The 18,348-nt window shown below is 40.1% G+C and overlaps 1 protein-coding gene across 2 annotated transcripts in view; it reads left to right on the plus strand.

Annotated features, from left to right (window-relative positions):
- stard9 (StAR-related lipid transfer (START) domain containing 9) overlaps positions 1-18,348 on the plus strand; it is a 71,930-nt gene that overhangs the window by 39,880 nt on the left and 13,702 nt on the right. For both annotated transcript variants that reach the window (XM_030126676.1, XM_030126677.1), the window contains 10 exons: positions 216-395; positions 1,285-1,336; positions 1,703-1,828; positions 3,234-3,316; positions 3,578-3,639; positions 3,973-4,166; positions 5,308-5,788; positions 6,493-12,951; positions 15,768-15,968; positions 17,229-17,412. In XM_030126676.1, the coding sequence (XP_029982536.1) occupies positions 216-395; positions 1,285-1,336; positions 1,703-1,828; positions 3,234-3,316; positions 3,578-3,639; positions 3,973-4,166; positions 5,308-5,788; positions 6,493-12,951; positions 15,768-15,968; positions 17,229-17,412 (8,022 nt within the window). The remainder of the gene's footprint in view (positions 1-215; positions 396-1,284; positions 1,337-1,702; positions 1,829-3,233; positions 3,317-3,577; positions 3,640-3,972; positions 4,167-5,307; positions 5,789-6,492; positions 12,952-15,767; positions 15,969-17,228; positions 17,413-18,348) is intronic.

Genomic DNA, 18,348 nt, shown 5'->3' on the forward strand with positions numbered 1-18,348 from the left:
AAAACATTAACGACAGAAACAGTCCACTTTTCCCCATCCTAATATAATTGTATCTATAGTTAATTGACACATTGATGTAACTTAAATCAACCTCTCTTTCTATGGCTGGAATTCGCAACCCCACTTACATCTAAAAAAGTTATCGGGAACGTGTTACAAATCACAATTCCCCTGACTTCACTGATGTTGGTCTGCCTTTATCATCTCCTCCTCAGGTGGATCAGCTGACGAAGGACTGGTCAGAGAGCTGGAGAGACAAGAAGGAGCTGCTGGAGCAGTACAGCGTGGACATCAACAGAGACCAGGCCGGGTTCCTCATCAGCTCCCTCCAACCACATCTGGTCTCGCTCGACAGAGACGTTCTCAGTACTGGTGTGGTCTTCTATCACCTCAGGGTATGAAGAGAAGAACGAAAATAAATAGGTTATGCCCGTGATTTAGTTTTACGTACTTGTCCTGTTGGATAATTAGATCATGTTACTCTTATGAATGTATCAAGTGCGTCTTTTTACTAGTTTTTGCCATTTGTGTAATTCTCATCCGGAGACACACATGATTCTGTTTGACTGATTATACAGACATGTATGAAGAACATGCTACAAACACCCACAAACTGATTTTCTTTGCATTTGCTCTACTTTTCTTCATCTCTAGTGTTACTGTTTTTGTCAGCTGTCTTGACTAAAACCACTTTTTTTTGTTTGTTTGTTAGATTTTCCCCCTCCTCCTCCTCCTACTGTTTCTCTCTGTTCTGCTAGAAAATATAAAAAAAAAAACTCTTGAGAAAAGGTGCGTTTCTGTTGTCTTTTCCTTTTCACTCTACCCTCCAACTGTCCTGTCAATTTCCCCTTCTTTCCTGCTGCATTGCATGAAGCTAGGTTGGATAAGAGGCTCTTAGTTCTTAGGCTAGGACTCATGGGAGCTAAAGCTGTCCTGATTCTGACAATGACAAGCATACCCTTAGGCCTGACAATTACACTGCTTCCTGCATGTGAAGAGCGGAGGCCACCTGGGAGCACATGTGGTCCTGACACCAAATAAGACAGCCTTTAATCCCATTAGATAATACTTCAAAGTAAACAAATGATGTCTTTTTCTGTCAAATAAGTCAAAGTTTATAAGGACAATATTTCTTTGAAGAACACACGCTAAAACACCCATTCACAGAAGCAAAATATTGCACCTTATGACCACTGTGTACAAGGTTTGCTTTACTTTATTTCCATCTTTGCTGATGTCGATTTAGAGTCAAGATGGTGTATAAAACATGATCTTCTCTTACAGGAAGGAATTACCTACATTGGCCCAGAGGACGAGTCTGGAGAACCCCACATAGGTATTAATTTGTGTCTGCATTTAGTTATCCAGTCACTAATATTTATATTCAAACAATATAGTGTGTTCATGGGAAAAATGTGCAAATCCTTAAAGCCTCTTACCGCATTATCACAGAGTAAATATACAACAAACGGACAGATTTAGACAGAACATGCAGCATTAAATATAGAACACGGAAAATAACAGAAGTAGAATATCATGTTCACTTGCGAGCTTATCACAGAGAAAAAATGCAGCACACTGTGATTATTAATTAAATGAGGATGCATAATAAAAGTGGCAGCGCCCATAGCACTACAGTGATTACATCAGCTCTGCTTTCTGAATCAGTATGTGTGATTGTGCCTCTATGTTGTGTTTGTAGTTCTGCAGGGCAGCGCCAGCTGTGAGATTGAAAACCACAGAGGTGTGGTAACGCTCAGACCGCTACCAGGCTGCGTTTGTCTGCTCAACGACAGAGAGGTCAGCGAGCCCTGCAGACTGGCTCAAGGTCAGCTCAGATCCTCATCCAATAAGTTTGGTCATGCTGTCTCCTTTCCCATTTTGCTTTTTTTACTGCAGTACTTTATAACTGATGTGAGTGTCAAGTGATACATTAGAGTTGTACAGTTAATTACAGTTGAAATTTCAGCCTTTGCAGTTACAATAATGTGTAAAAGTGTCAGATTTTCATGAAGTTTATGGTTTTAGCAATGTTATAATGATCAACCTTATGTAATTCTCAGTCTCAATCAAGATGCAACTGGATATACAGGAAATATGGAAACAGCACAGAAAACAAACACTTCAGGAGAAGACAGTTTCCGCAGACCTAAGTATTTAGTACATTTGCACTTAGCGTGTCTTGAACATATTCAGGCAATGTCAGATTTACTGCACCAATCTTCTGGTGTTGTACACCAGGTTTCATTAAATTCATGTGAAATGTTTCTTATTTTAACTGCTTCTTTTACCTCTACAGAGGTCACACTAAATCGAGACTTTCACACGTTGACGTCATTTACTTTTTGTGTGTTTTTAATCCTGTGAATATATCCCCTGTATTTACTCGTTGGATCTTGAGGTTGAGGCTGAGAAATAATTTACAAAATGCTGCAATTTAAAGGGTCTGCACACAACAGTGTTTCCACATAACTTACAGAAGTCTTCATCAGCCTTTAGCTTTGCTGTGTTTGCAGTCGTAATGACTATGCATATTTGTTTCTCAACTAAACTATACAGAAAATATGCGCATATTATTAAAAACATAGAAAATATTAACTCAGTGACTCATAGGCAAAAGTCAATATCAAATTTGACCCCTGTTTACACTAACTACATATTGAACTCTCCTGGGTAAACTGTCTTTAGGTACACTTATGACTTGGTGTATTATGATACATTACACCAGGCTTTCTTCAAAACTTTCCAAAATTCTTGCGTAGACTCGGGCTGTCTTTTTTTTTTTCTCAGTCCAAATCATCCAGTCGAACCTCTCTTATCATGTTTTATTTCAATTTTATGTTTTTAATGCTGTTTGTATATAATGCACGTGTATGGTCATTAGGACCTTGGTAAAATGGCAAACCTGATGGTGTTATGTGAAACATAAATGTACTGTAGAACATCAAATCTAAGCATAACATGACACCATTAAATCTGATGTATGATTGTGGCTACATGCTGGATATCACATGTAGGTCAGATCTACTCTGTCACACTTAAATATGCATAGACAGCTCAAGGATAAACAGACATACTGACACACACTCTATTCAGTTCAAACGCTGCAGCACACACACACACACACACACACACACACATATTCACACACACTTCTTGTCCATAGGTTACATCAACACACCATTAAAAGATGAGCACAGCTTGTGATGAAGGGTACGTCTCTCTGTCTCCAGGGACAGTGATCACCTTGGGAGGAGTGCATAAGTTCCGCTTCAACCACCCAGCAGAGGCAGCCGTCCTCCGAGAGCGCAGACGGGTAAGGTGCTGCTCGGCCGACAGTAAAAATGATGCAGTTGGTTAAGATGGCATTGATGATAACACTGACGACAGATCGTTGAGATGCTAAAGGCAGTTCTGGTGACATGAAAGAGTTTCTGTTGTTTGCTTTTCCTGTTTTGAAAATCTTGTTGATGATGATGTTGGAGAGGAATTAACTTTGTTGTTAATTAGTATTATAGAGGTCACTTGTTTACAGGCTTTTTGCTGTAAATCTAATCTCTCACTCGTTTTTTAACAGGCTAGTGAAGGTGGTATGACCTGCACCTACGCTGCTCCCTGCCCCATGACCTCTGACCACAGGTAACTACTGTTTCACAAAAGAATTTAACATCTTTGACTGTTCTAATTCCACAGTGTGATGTGCATATATGTTTAGTGTCCAAAATGCTGCATGTTTCCTCTAGCCCTCACCCTCTTGAACAATTGCAGTTTCATGTTTACAGGACAGTCTCTAGTGTTGCTTGGTTACCACTGAGACGCTGATCTAAACCCAAGAGCAGCAGCTATTTTTTCAATCTGCCACTTTGCTTCTAAACTGCTATTTTAGTCAACAGATTGCACCTTTTATGTTTTCTTCCGCCATCACAGTTCTTACTTTGTATTTCATCTTGAATCTGTGTGGCTCTTTTATAGTGTCAAAGAAGTGACGCTCCAAGGGCAGCCGGATGCCTGCCTCTCCCCCAGTGAGGAGCCGAGTGCCAGGCAGCGTGTGGAGGAGCAGCAGCGCTACGTAGAGTGTTTACGACAGGAGATACAGGCCGAACAGAGACGAGCTGAGAGAGAGCTGGAGGGGGAGCAGGCCCACCTTCAACTGCAGCACAGTGAGAGTGGGTAGTATTTTCATCATCTTAAAATGTCTCTGTTGCTGTGAAAAAGAACATTTTCAAGATAAGTATTAATTGATATTTTGTTTAAAGGAGATATTCATATGATAATAACACTCCTTTTGTTAACTGCAGCCTGTAGTTTCCATTACAGCTTGCTTATATGTTGTCAGTGGTCAGAACTGACATCACTTTGTAGATAAATGATCTGAGCCATGTATCAACAATTAACTTATCAAATATAATAATGTAACATAGCAACTTACACGATTTTAGGCATCGCTACATTTCCACCCTACCAGTCTAGACGAGGGATTTTCATCTGATCAAGGCTTTGGGCCCACATTTTCCCATGGGGAACTACTTATGATCCATTTTTATAGAACTGAAACAGATTTTCGACACATTAGTAAACTAACAATAAAATGCTGATGAATAATAATATAAGATTGCAACTGCACAACTGTGTTTAGACACAAAATTAGTAACACTAACAAAACCATATTTGATACTTTAATTCTGACTTGTCAGACAGTTGGGCTTTAGTTCCTTTTTATTTTCAGTTTCTGTAAATTCATATTTAACACACTTATATGGGCACTACATTTTGCCTATAAATGACAAAGTAAAGTTATCCTGGCACCTTTCAGTCAAATGTCTGCTTCATCATGGTGACAGTCGGCTACTGCACATCTTTGATGTATGTCTGTCAAAATAGAAGTCTGACTTCAGATTGGATTTAAAGCAAAAATACAGATTTTCTTTAATAACACAATATGCAACCCACCCAGTTTTTGGTCACGATCCACTAGTTGTGAAAGCTGAGTGTAGAATAAAAGTTTGGAGTTCAGCATCAAACTTGATTACTTTATTTACTTGGGTAAGCGACATCAATGCTTACTCACATTTTGCCTCTGTTTTTCTTTGACTCAAGATGATTTCTTATGGTAGTGGGGGGTAGCTTTGATAAGAGTTGTTCTGTGAGCAGCTTGAGCTGTAGTTGCATCACTGTTGTTTTTGTGGTTGAAATATCACTAACAACTCATTTAAACTTTATTAATGGCTACATTGATGTCTGTTAATTGATAAATATGGGTGCTTGTGCAAAAGATTTATGGCTGTGTTTTGTCAATCTCGCCAACAGTCCAGCAGTGGATTTTATTAGAAAAGCAGCGTCTGACCCAAGCTGATCACAGAGTCACCCAAGAGCTTGGTGTTCAAACAGATCTCATCCCTTCCCCTCTTCTGGAGCGGGTGACAAGTAAGATATTTGAGAATCAGGAAGGTCTACTAGTGGATCGTCCATCCCAGGCAGCAAGAGTTAGGAAGAAGGTTGTGCAGGAGGAGTTACTAAAGCACTACGCCCTCCGCCGTGCTGAAAGCCGTATTCGCCGAAAATGGCTCTACTACCAGCTGGAGAGAATAGCCCGGAAGCGGCACCTGTTAGAAGCTAAAAGGGAACTGCAGCGTTTGGAAAGGGCTCTGCCACCTGGGACAGAGAGTCCAGAGTCTCCGGAGTTTGGGTCTCCATCAAAGCAGAGAGGACGATCCTGTGTCTCCCGAAGACATTCGTTCTCAGCAGACCTTCTATCCAGGCTTTACCCACAACACACCCCCATCTTCAGGTATGTACACAGAATTATGCAAACATGTTTTTAAGTGAGATAAAACACCAATGTAATTCATTTAAGTGTTATTTTTAGCTGTTCTTCACTGCCATTGTATAATAACAGTAATATTTTTTATGAACCCTGAGTGTGGAATATAAATTAACACCAAGGCATTAGAAAGGTTTCCTTTTGTAATATCTTTAAAGGTATTTAAAACATGTCTTGACTGCTTTACATAATCTGTGAGGGAAATGTTATAGATATTACTAGTACGGCCTTGATGAAGAAAATCATGCATCTCAAGGGGACCTGGCTAAATAAAGGATGACTTAAAGGATTTAGGTGCTAAATTCCAGAATATTCCTTACTTTTGTAAAAGACTTACTCACATAGTTTGGGACATAAATGCTATGTTGGCTCTGTAAAAAGAAAATCTATAAATTAACATGATTTTGGACTATTATTTCCACTACGTCTGTTTACAGATATTTGTATGAAAAGGAACAGACAAAAACAACAGACAAAAAGCTTAGCTGCAATCATTACATTGTGATAAAATTTTAGATTTTTTAATTCAGTTTGGATGTACTATAATTAGAGTCCTACCCAGAATCACTTGGGTGCTACGGCTTATAAAGTTAGGGAAAACCCTGCATTAAATCAATAAAAATAAAGCCTAGAGTTTATTTCACTGACTTTTGTTTCATGTCCTTTAACAGACATTTCCTGAAGAGAAACAGATCCACAGACCTGTCTTTAAATTCCCTCACAACCTCTGATTCCACCGGCATCAGAAAGTGGGTTTCAGATGAGTACCTTCCACGGGAAAGGACTCGGAGTTGTTCTGCTGTGCTTTCAAGTCAAAATAAACCCTGCCACAGCAGAACAAGCTCCTCCGAAAACATTAGACAGACGCCAAAAGAGGAGGCCCAAGCTCCGCCTCGCCAGCAGCGACCAGAAAGAAAACCTCTGCTGCCAAACAGAGACTTGTCTTTTAAGAACAGATCGGATCCAAACCCATTTGTTACTCATAAGTCTCCGGCTGGTACTGCAGCATTACCTGTCTGCAAAGAAAACATACAAGGATCCACAACAGACAAGCCTACTTCTCAGAGTATCTCAAGTGTGAGTGTGAGAAGCCCATCTAATCCATGTAACACCAGAGTTGAAACCATTAAGCAAGCATTTTCTGTGGGACCCAGGTTAAAAACTGCTCTGTCTAAGGTGTTCAGAAAACCACCAACAGGTGCCAGTGGAGGAAGATGCTCCAAATCTTTGGGCAGGATAGCAACCAGATTTCACTGGAGACAAAAGCGAGACAGGAGCCTTAAAGATTTCAAGATGAACAAAAGCAAATGTACCATTAAAACAGCAGTCTCCTGTGAGGACCTCGACCAAAGGACTCGCTTAATGTTTCAAGACACGAGACAGAGGCGGTGGCATAGTACAGAAACTCTGATGAACCAGACCAGTAGATGGGTCGAAAATCAGCTGGGACTGAAGGGATGGGAGGAAGATGATAGAGAGGAGGAGGTAGAGAAGGACGAAGCCACGTCAGACTGTGAAAGTCTTTTCTCCCTTGATTCTCTGTCCTCGGCTTATGCAACAGCACTAGCAGAGCAACTGAAGCGTGAGGAAGCAGCACAGAGCGAGGCAGAGAGCGAAGACAGTCAGATGTCCAAGGACTCCTTAGCTGTGGAGCGCAGTGGGAAATGCTTAGCAGTGGAGAAACACAGTCGCACCATGGTACCGACGTACACATTGGTGGCAGATAATGCTTGTTCACCCCACATTAGTACACAGAGCAGTCTTAAACCTCAGGTAATCCCAGCAGAGATATACTGGGGTCAGCAAGGTTCTCCAAAAACAAAGCAAACTCTAGTATTTTGTGCAACAAGGATTCCTCCACCCCAAAACACTGCACACAAAGGGATGGAAGACTTACAGACCACGTCAACAAGCAGTCCACGCTCCCTGAGCAGCTGTAGCGTTAGGGAACCAGAAAACATGCTGGCCCTCACTGATGCTTGGTCATCTACTGAAGCCGCAGACAGTCCCAGGATTCCCAGGGATTACCTAAGTAGCCAAAGAAAAATGATGTTCAGAGGTGGAGAGAGCGGTAGCAGCAGTCCTAGTCCTATCAGCATGACCCTGTCAGATTCACAGAGAGGATCTAGAAGCTACAGTTCAGCATCCACTAGCACAGATGGTGTAAACGTAACAGTAGAGGAACAAAGCATTGCAGTTGCAAGTGTTACATTTGACAGATTTGATTTAGACGCCTCCAACAGTTTAATGCCAGATGATCCTCTAGTATTAGGTAATGTAAAGGAGGAAGGAAGTTGTGTGAAACGGTCAGATGGGCGACCAGAACAAGTGATGAATGCAAGTAAAAGCACAGCACCTGGTTCAGATGATATAGTTTGTGTGTCCCCTACCTCTAACACACCACAGAATGTGTCACACGTTGAATTACTTCAGGTGATGACAGATGCACAAGAAATGACAGCTGGAAACATTGCTATGTCCTCAGACACAGAAATGATTCATGTAATGCCTGCAAATCCTATAAGCCAAGATCAAATATTGATTGAAGTGTCTGACACTATGAATGTCTTCAGATCATCCACTGAGGATGAAGTGCTATGCAATGTAGATGGTGTAACAGATATGTTCAAAGACATTCAGAAGGGTGGATTTGGGAATACCAAAGATGTATCACTTACATGTCACCCGACATTGCATAAAACTGAAACCAAAGGCATTGAGAACAACATTGCACTACACCAGGAGCTTGTTAAATCGACTTGTAAAAATTCCAGGAAGAGGAACAAAGACCAACAGGATGCTTTCATGGGCAGCTTGAAAATCCCAAAAAGGAGCAACAGCAAAGAGCCAGTAACCTTTAGCTCTATATCAGTTGCCAGTCAGGAAGAAATTTGGCCTGGTGATAATAATAATAGTGGGGACTCCAAAAGGGAGCAGTGTGCAGTGGAAACTGACAGGCCTTGTTTGGATACTGCTCATGGTGATGGCGTTGATGTAGTAGCATTTTCACTTTCTGATCCCATATGTAGGAAGAGGACTCCCCAGAGCTTTGAGGACTCTGAATGTGCCCTTAAAAGCAGTGACAAAAGCTTTGAGAATGTTGCCTTTTTGGGAGAAAGTATAGTTAGACAGACAAAAGTGGGAGACTTCCAAACGGATGACAACAGAAGACAACAAAATAGAAACCACATATGTCAATCCAATGCAATATGTAATGCCATTGACCTGAGAATCTCAGAAGTGGTTAAAGAAAGCATGAAATCATCATTGATGGACAGTGATGGGGACAAAAAGAGCAGAAGTCAAAGTCTGAATACACTGACATCAAACAGACCAGCAGAGATGACATCTACATGTCAGTTTGAATGCAATATTCATGCACAAAGATGGACAGAAAGGCAGTTGAAAGATGAGAGATGTGATCACATGAAACAAGGAGCAAGTCTTTCAGAGAAAAGTTGCACTTTGCTAAACATCCAGCTGAAAGATTACAGAGAAGTGGAAGACCTGACATTGCAACCAACTGGTTCTCTGTCTTTGATAACTGATGCCAGTTCTGCAAGAAATTTGGAGACAAATGTAAGTCAAGATATTAGGAATGTAGGTAAGCAGAAAGGGAAGTCTTGTCTTAGTAATCCTGTTAATGATAAAACCTCAGAAGAATTTGACCAAATTTCCCCTGACACATCCTGTACTGTGGGTGATGCAAAAGGTACTCAAGTAAAGAATGTGAGAGCACATGCATTGAGTGTCGAAGAAAAAACCTGGTGTTTAAATGAACAAAATTCAACAACGGAGACTCAGCATTTTCAAGTGAGGTCTCAAATGTCTACAAGCTTAAAAGCATTCCCTAATGGAGTTCAGCCACACCAGCATGTGTGTATTGATGAGGATTCTGTTGTAAAAGGGTTTTGTGTTACCCCTGGCTGTGATGGGAATGGTGAAACTGAAGCTACAAGAAGAGATAAACCTGGTGTCAGAGCACATGATCACTTTAGCTGTCCACACACACGAGATAATTTGGCTCAGACATGTGTGGTCAACATGAATTACAACAACAAATGTCAAAATACACCAAATTCACACCACAGCTTTGATAACCACAGTCAATTCAACAACAACAGTGGCCAAGAAATACTGACTTACCAGTATGTGGAAAAGGCTCCAGCAGTCTTGGTAGAATCGAAGTATGATAGGAGTAGATCTGCCTTACCCATACACAAGATACTGGAGGAAAACAATACCCAGCACAAAAATGTGCATAAATCTCAAGTGTCAAAAGAGAGTGAGATAAACACATGTAGTGATGAACAGGCTAATTCTGCTATTTTGCCTAAAAAGGCCAAGTCTAAGAGGTTCAGGCGGTCGAATGCACAGTCTCAATTGTCAGCTTTTTTCTCTGATTCTTCTGTTAAGTCTTCAGATGATGATGAAGAGGATGACCACACCAGAGTGAATCAGAGCAGGCTCTTGTATACACGAACAAAGTTTGGAGATTGGAGTAATGGCCAACAAGACATCAGGCAGTCCAGAAGTAATGAGACAGATATTTCTAACTCACTTTCAGATGGCAAAGCAAAATTTAGGGCTTGTTCTCCTGGAACTCGGACTAAAAATGACTTTAATTCCAACCAAAAAAGGCTTTCTTTGTCACCTAAAGCAATTTCACAAAAGACGAATGTAGCCAAGATCCGTCCACATGCAGAAAAAAGTGAACTACAACATACACTTAAGTGTCATGACTCAACTATGCATTTTGCCTCCAGTGACATCAATCCTTTTGCTCGCCAGTGGCAAGATGACAATTCCATTCAACACTGTTATAAAAACCCAGCATTTGGAAGTGCTGCTGACCTGACATGTAAATCCCCACTTTTAAACAGTGCAGAAAAACGAATAACAAGATGCTGCAGTGTTGACAATGGTTTAAACAGACAGAATTCACCTTTTAATTCCCATCTGAGCACTTACGCCACCAACAAAGGGCTCTCCAGTACTTTCAGCAGCATGGAGGATTACAGGCAAGCAGCGCAGCTTAGACCCTGTCAACAAGCAGACGCTAATATTCACAGTCCCGTCATCAAACTGACCGTCAACAGCTGCTCTTCAAGCAACGACGCTCCCGGTGGGTTTGGTAACAACTCCAGTCAGGTTGATGAAATCATGTTTGTTTATTCATCTGAGCAAGAGTCTAAGGCAAGTGAAGACATAAAAGCTAGTCGAAGGATCTCTGAACACGGTACTCAAACTGAACTAAGTCTACAAATGGGTCTGCTAAAATCTGACAGCAATACTACAAGTCCAAAGAGGAAAGACCGGCACAAACGGAGCAAAACCGATGGTACTGCAATACAGAGAATGAAAATCAACATTAAAGAGTCGCCAACGTGGGCGAGTATGGAAAGCATGTCAGCTCACCTCTCCAAACTGATCGACAGTACCTCAGACCTATTAGGGGATGTTCAGGAGATGAGAACAGGCGAAATCCGCAGTCCAAACAGAAGTGCAAACTTGTCAAATGTCAATGTCTATTCTAGTGAGTCTAAAGATTGTACTCGAAGAGATGACTCAACACAAACAGCTGTAGATGTTGGCATCCAGACTGAACAGCCTTTATCAGGTAGGGACATTGCTGATCCTCAGTCACACAACGAAAGGTCCAAATCTCATGAAGTTAATGTGATAGTCAAAGTGATTGGCTCTGAGGCCATAAGTGTATCTCAAGATGAGAATGTTCACTGTGTGGTGAAAAGTTTAGCGAACGCAGATGAGAAGTTGCAGAGCGGGCCTGACCTGAGGCCTAACACCTCTGCTGTAGTAAAAAGGTTCACCCCGATGCCAGAAAACAAGCCTCTCAAAACTCTTCCTGTGAAGACTGCAGCCGAATGTCAAAGACGTGTAAAGTCAGCTTCTTCCAGAGGCTCCAAGCAAAGTATGCCCGAGGTGTCGCACCACAAAAGCGTTTCAGTATTTGAAAGTGGGCACAAACCAATGAGAAAAGGCTACCAAGAAAAGAGCCTTTCTCCAAGAAATGACCCTTTGACTTGTTCAAAGAAACAGGCTACATACACAGACCGTGCATCATCTCCTATTCTCACAGTGGGAACAAGATTATCTCTGAAGCAGAAAGGAAAACAGTCCACTCCCAGATATCAGCATGGAAATAACCATAGCCGTACTATGCTTTCTAGCAAGCAGTCAGTGTCCATTTCAGAGGATGATCTGACACCCACAGAAGAGTGTGATGTTCCCTCAAGTAAATCGTATGAATCCATATCACTTGAGAATGTTACTGAAATGAGTTCCTCAAGCCCTAAAAGATTTGACAATTGCTCTCCAAGCCTCAGTTCATCACTGGATCGATACACAAACACTGACTGGAGAAAAGTCAGCCATAAAGATCAGGACTCGCTGAGTTTGAACTGGCTGAAAGTGTCTTCACAGAGTCCTAAGTCTACCCATGTGTCTCCCATATTAAAGCAGAATGATGTGAATAGAAAGCACGTTGAACATTTAAAAATTCAAAGGTTTACAGTTCAAGCAACACCTTCAGCTGACTGTAAAGATTTATATGCCAATGCAAACAACACACAGATCAGCGACAGGACTGTCCTTCAACAGGATGACGTGGTATCACTAGCACCCAGTGAATGCAGCACAGATGTCCTTGTTAACATTAAACCTGTGACAGATTTACTGGCTTGTCAGGACCAGCAGAGAGTCCCAGAAGACCTGCCCATACACAACAAGTTCACCAACTGGTCTGGCATCAACCATCAACAATCAGCGCGCTCCAGTTTTCCCAACAAACTGTCTGCATGCGACCATGACAAGAGCAGACCATGCGCTGAGTGGGGAGAAATGGAAAGTTGTGGATCAAACATGGAGTCGGCTTTGCAGAGTGACAGGAGGATGAGAGAGATTGAAAGACTGCGACATGAGAGAGAGCAGGTGATGGCTACGGTCAACCTCAGCATGAACCCCACGCCGTTGACTGTGGAGCTGACGGAGGCCAAGCTCCATTATGGTCTGGGAGAGACCGACACGATGCTGAAGATGTTGTCTTTGAGGTCCAGAAAAGACATGGAACCAGCGGCCTTGGCTCCCACTAAGCAGCAGCTCTATGACAGGTAGGCAGAAGATGCATTCACTACTCTATTTTCATCAAATACGTTTGGGTTCAAAAGAACAGAATCATTTTTCATGAGGAATATATATATGAACTGTATGATGATATTGGTATCAGTGGAACTTAACTCAACGAGAATTACTGACTTTTAGGTAGAATAAGAGTTTTTTTTTTAAAATCCAAAGCGCTGTCTAAATTCACCCAAGTGTTACCATTAGTTTGATGGTAATTTTCAGATGTATTGACAATTTTGACTTTGACGTCTAGATCTATCCAGATGTATTTACTCTATTCCAGGGCAGTCAAACTCCTTTTAGTTCACGGGTCAGATTCAGTTAAATTTGATCTGCAGTGGGCTGAACCAGTAAAATAATAACATAATAATTTATAAATAATGTTAACTCCAAACTTTTCTCCATGTTTTAGAGCGAAAAAAGTAAATTTACATTTTGAAAAGGTTTACATTTATAAACTATCCTTTCAAAAGATGTGAATAACATGAACAAACTGAAAAAATAAGTGTAATTTTAACAATATTCTGCTTCAGTTTATCATTTACACATGTACATTATAACTTATAGATCACAGTGGATCTACAAACACACAAAATATTTAATAATAGACAGAATATTGTAAAAAATTCTACTTCTCTTAAGACATTTCAGGTTGTTCATATTTGTTCAGGTTATTCACATTTATTGTGAAATTATACTTTGTTTTAGTGTAAATACATGAAAATATTTACATTTACAAAGAGAAACATTTGAAGTTGACATTATTTCTATGTTATTATGATAGTATTTTATTGAATCCTGCCCACTTGAGATTGAATTGGTCTGAATGTGGAACCTGAACTAAAGGGATTGTTAATATCTTACTGTAATTTTTGCGTTTCACAAATTCATCCCAAGGACTGGACTGGACCCTTTGGCGGGCCGGATTTGGCCTCCGGGCCGCATGTTTGACACCTGTGGTCTATTCCATCAAATACTAGGACCTTTATTGCTCTTTACAGCAGAATGTACCAGGCCTTTATTGGAAAAAAAGCTTGTATTAGAGTCAGGGTGTTATCACTAATTTCTTCTTTTTGAATAAGTTCAAATGGTCATATTTAGTAGAAAACCTCATTGTAATCTTCTCCTATTTGCAGTGTTACAAGTACTACCATGTACTTTTCTACAAATATCACACCTCATTTCCCATTCCAAAATAAAAGCCCTCAAACATTTCAGAGGATAGGATTAGTCCATTGCTTAACTGAGCTTTAAATGTGTAAACATTGTCTTTGTGTCATGGTTGTAAGTTTCTAGAAATGAGAAGTGTTCAGGAAATGTATCATAATGAAAGAATTAGTATAAAAAGACTGTCAGGCTTTGCAGATACTTAATGTTGTAACATTATCTTTTCTCTATTGTTGGTTAAATAAAAAGTAAAGAAAGAAAGACAGAGAGGAGGGTAATTCTTTAAGGAAAAAACTCCAACATGTGAGATTAAAGTTGTACTTTTAGATGGAAAAAAGAAAACTCATATTTATGGCAATAGAAAAACATTCTCTGAAAATGAGATCATATATTTGGGAGAAAAACTCAGAAATTGGACTTTTATTATAGTAGAGGGAAATTTTCTGTAGACGCATAAAGCTGCTGCTGTGCAGTATATTATCACATAATTCAACAATAATACGCATTATGAGGTTCAGGGATTGTTTATGATGCTGTAATATGACTGTATATAAATTGCATTAGATCTCTAAAGGTTATGCACAGCTGCAACTAACACACATTAAGTATCCTCATGTCAAATGTATGGGCATTAACATTCTTTTATTTTCACCTCCACTGCTGAGGAAAGTCCTGCGTTTGCACATCGATGATTGGATACATTTCCATTTAAGGGAAAGTGCATCTCCCCCTCTTCAGCGTTAATAGTGCTGAATATTGAGGCAGATGAATAATGGATGAGTGCAGTCTCGTTAAATCATACAACACACGAATATTTTTAGCCTCTCTGCAACTTGGAAATGTGGTTAATGGGAAGAACCTGAATTAAGAAGAAAGAACTGATAAACATAACAGATTGAGATTAGTGATTTTTTAAAAATTATACTTGCGTAGTATGATGAGTGGGACGTCACTCATCATAGACAGACTCTTTTCTCCCAAATTCATGACTTTATAATCTCAGGGAATGTGTGAGGTGTTTTTCATAACCTTTCATAAACTTTTATCTCTAAGAATATTCAAATGTTTTCTTATAAATTCACTGTGACTGATGAAAGTTTGGAGCAGGGGAAAGTTCATAGTCGGCTAATATCAGCTAATAGTATCTCTTGCCCCAACAAAGCCTGACACTGAAGGTACATGCTGTGTATGAGAGATTATAAGTGAACATCTAATCCAAATGATAAATCTGAATTACTGATTGTCAAATTCTAAGCATTAAATCATCACATCTGGCACTGAATATCAAACTAACTGTAAAAGTCTTGGCGGTAGTGTCAGTGTTTCCAGGTTTGAAGTCTAATATTAGTTATCAGTGCCAACTTCTGCTCATTCCAAGGGTTTATAAGCTGTCCAATCTCTGTTTCCACCAACCTCCCTTAGCTCTGTAGTTGTTTTTTCCCCCAGAATAGCCTTCATACACCATTGAAGTTTTCCATCCTCTAGCTGATTAAATTTGACCCATTCTGTGTTGAAAGCCAATCAACACATCTCAGAAGTGTGGGTTAAATGTGTTTCTTAATGAATACTGAATCCTCCTCTCACCTTGCTACTGTGTAATTGTATCTTGTGTGTTTCCTTGGTTCTGTTCCCTCAGCCACCGCAAGAGTATTGAGGGTTTGAGGCAGGAGAGGGAGGAGCGTCTCCAGGGTTACCGCAGAACTCGCAGCCTGAGTCCCAGCAAACATCCAAACACCTCCCCTCAGGACGCCGGTCCCTCCTCTAAAGTCTCCTCCATGCCCAGCCGGCGTAAGGAGTATCTGCAACAGCTCCGCCAAGAGGTCATAGATAGCACCAGGTGAGCTTTTTACATAAGCACATCAAAAGAAGTTGGAAACTCTAGTTTAACAAGTGTTCAGGGAACGCAAGCCTCCGCCAAGCACCCCGAATGCTGTGGATGTGTGGATGGACTGTTTCTTTTTAAACTATGGTTGTGCAAAACAAATTTCATGATATTTGACGAATTACATTTTTTTTGATTTTTTGAAAATGGTGCATAAAAAATAAAAGTCAACAGAGCGTAACGGAAGAGAAATGGAGCGGAACCATATTTCGTACAGAGTTGAAGCTTGGTACCAGTCATGTATATGTCCAGTTAGATTCAATTCCAATCAATTTTTGTTGAGTTCTAATTTTAAATGTGTGGCAAATGAGATTTTTGATGTTAAATATAAATGTCCACAGAGTCCACATTCCACAGTGGATGTGGACAATTTTGTACCAGATACAAGATATTGTTCTAAGCTACGGGTGGATGAAATTGGAGGCTAATCGGAGTCGTTTGGAATTTTGGATGAATTTTGGAAAATGTCTCAATGATGACAGAGAGTAAAATTGTAGATTTTGTGACCTTGCTGTGACCTTGAACTTTGGCCTACTTGGCCTAAAATTTAATGGGTTGGTCCCAGGGCCTAGGCCTATCTGTGGGGAAGATTTGGGAAAGATGGGTGGAAGAGTTTTCCCCTAAAGTTGATAAACAAACACAAAGAAAAGTGATCACAATACCTCCTGGAGGAGGTAATTAATGCAGTTTTTTCAGGTTTCACAGGAAAAAATGTCTAGAAAAATATATTTATAGAAAACCTGCTGCTGTGTTCTGAGTTCTGACTGAGTTACCTGAATAACAGTGTAAATACGCAGCAAGCAGTAAATCTCAAAAACCACAATTTATTTATTTTTACTTCTTTCTTTTTTGTAACTTTTTCTATTTTGCCTGAAGCAATAAATCAAGCTATTGTTTTAACGTTTTAAAACCTCAACCCTTCTTTTTTGGTGAATTCTTCTTTTCTCCTGGTTTGGTCCATCCATCCGAAACATAACTGGTGAGTTAATTTAAATTATGTGACCCCCCCCTCTGGTGTCAGCCTAAATGGAGTAGTCCAGAGCTACTGTTGGTCCAAAAATCTCTGGAACACGCCTTTTGTCCAAGATAACCGGAGAGTTTTGGTACCAAGGTGGTTTAAAGTTTAAAGAAACTGGGGCAGTAGTTCATTAACCAAAATTAATTGGTTTCTGAGATTTACTGCTTGCTGCGTGTTTACAATATGTCTCACAACAGAATACCTCACCCTCCACGAGAGGAGAGCCTGTATCCATCTGACATCGAGCAGCTGTTGCGAGACTACAGCCGAGCCCGAGATGAGGCCAGGTCAGAGATCGCAAAGGCACGGGAGCGATTGAGGGAGAGAACTGAGCAAGAGAAGAAGAGACTTCAGCAACAGGCCGTATCACAGGAAGTGAAGGTCAGCTCAGGTGGACTTACAATCAGAGTGTGTCTCCAAAAGACCCACAACTATTTTTGTCACTAAATTCAAATGATTTTTTGACTTTCCCAGGTAATTTCTCATCATTTATCATAATATTATCCTCTCCATTTTGCATTTTTCAGTGAAAATCATTTTATCATATTTAATTTAATGACAATGCAGACCAGTGGTTTCCAACCTTTTTTGGCTCGTGACCCCATTTTAACATCACAAATTTCTGGTGACCCCAGACATTCAGAACAGAAACTTTTTTGTTTGCTAAAATTAATTTGTTTGTGAACATGTAATAGTTTTCTATACTATGTCGCAAATAATCATTAATTTTAGAGGACATTTAGTCTATATAATGTGTATTATTGTAGACAGAAGCAGTAAATCCAGGTGTAGATTACTGCACAAAGTGAGAATTTGATTTTCCTTGGTCAGGATATGTACAGTCAGTCCAGCTGTGATTTACGAGGACAATTAATACTGAACAAACAAGAACTGAAACTGTGAATTATGAAAGAGCTACAGCATCTGAAACTGACCACAATGAACATTTGACACATAAACAGAACCACAGTGCTGCAGTTTCACACTCAGTTTGTCTTTTATATATTGTGATTGTCTCTCTCAACTCACCATATATTTTTTATCAGTAAGTTTTGTTGTTTTTTTTATCAATTACTAAAAATTTCAGGCGACCCCATTTGAATTCCAGGCGACACCACATGGGGTCCCGACCCCAAGGTTGAAAAATACTGATGTAGATGTTCATTAAAACTCAGAGTAATTTCAAAGGTTGTTATATCAAAGCAGAACAAGTTAGGAAAAAGAGACTTTTTCAACAATATATAGCATTAACTGAACATAAAAAAAGCATCTACATTCACTGTCATTTGTCAAACTCCATTGGTTTTATTGGTGAAT

Source organism: Sphaeramia orbicularis, chromosome 22, assembly GCF_902148855.1.
Source record: "Sphaeramia orbicularis chromosome 22, fSphaOr1.1, whole genome shotgun sequence".
In the NCBI taxonomy this organism is placed as follows: domain Eukaryota; kingdom Metazoa; phylum Chordata; class Actinopteri; order Kurtiformes; family Apogonidae; genus Sphaeramia; species Sphaeramia orbicularis.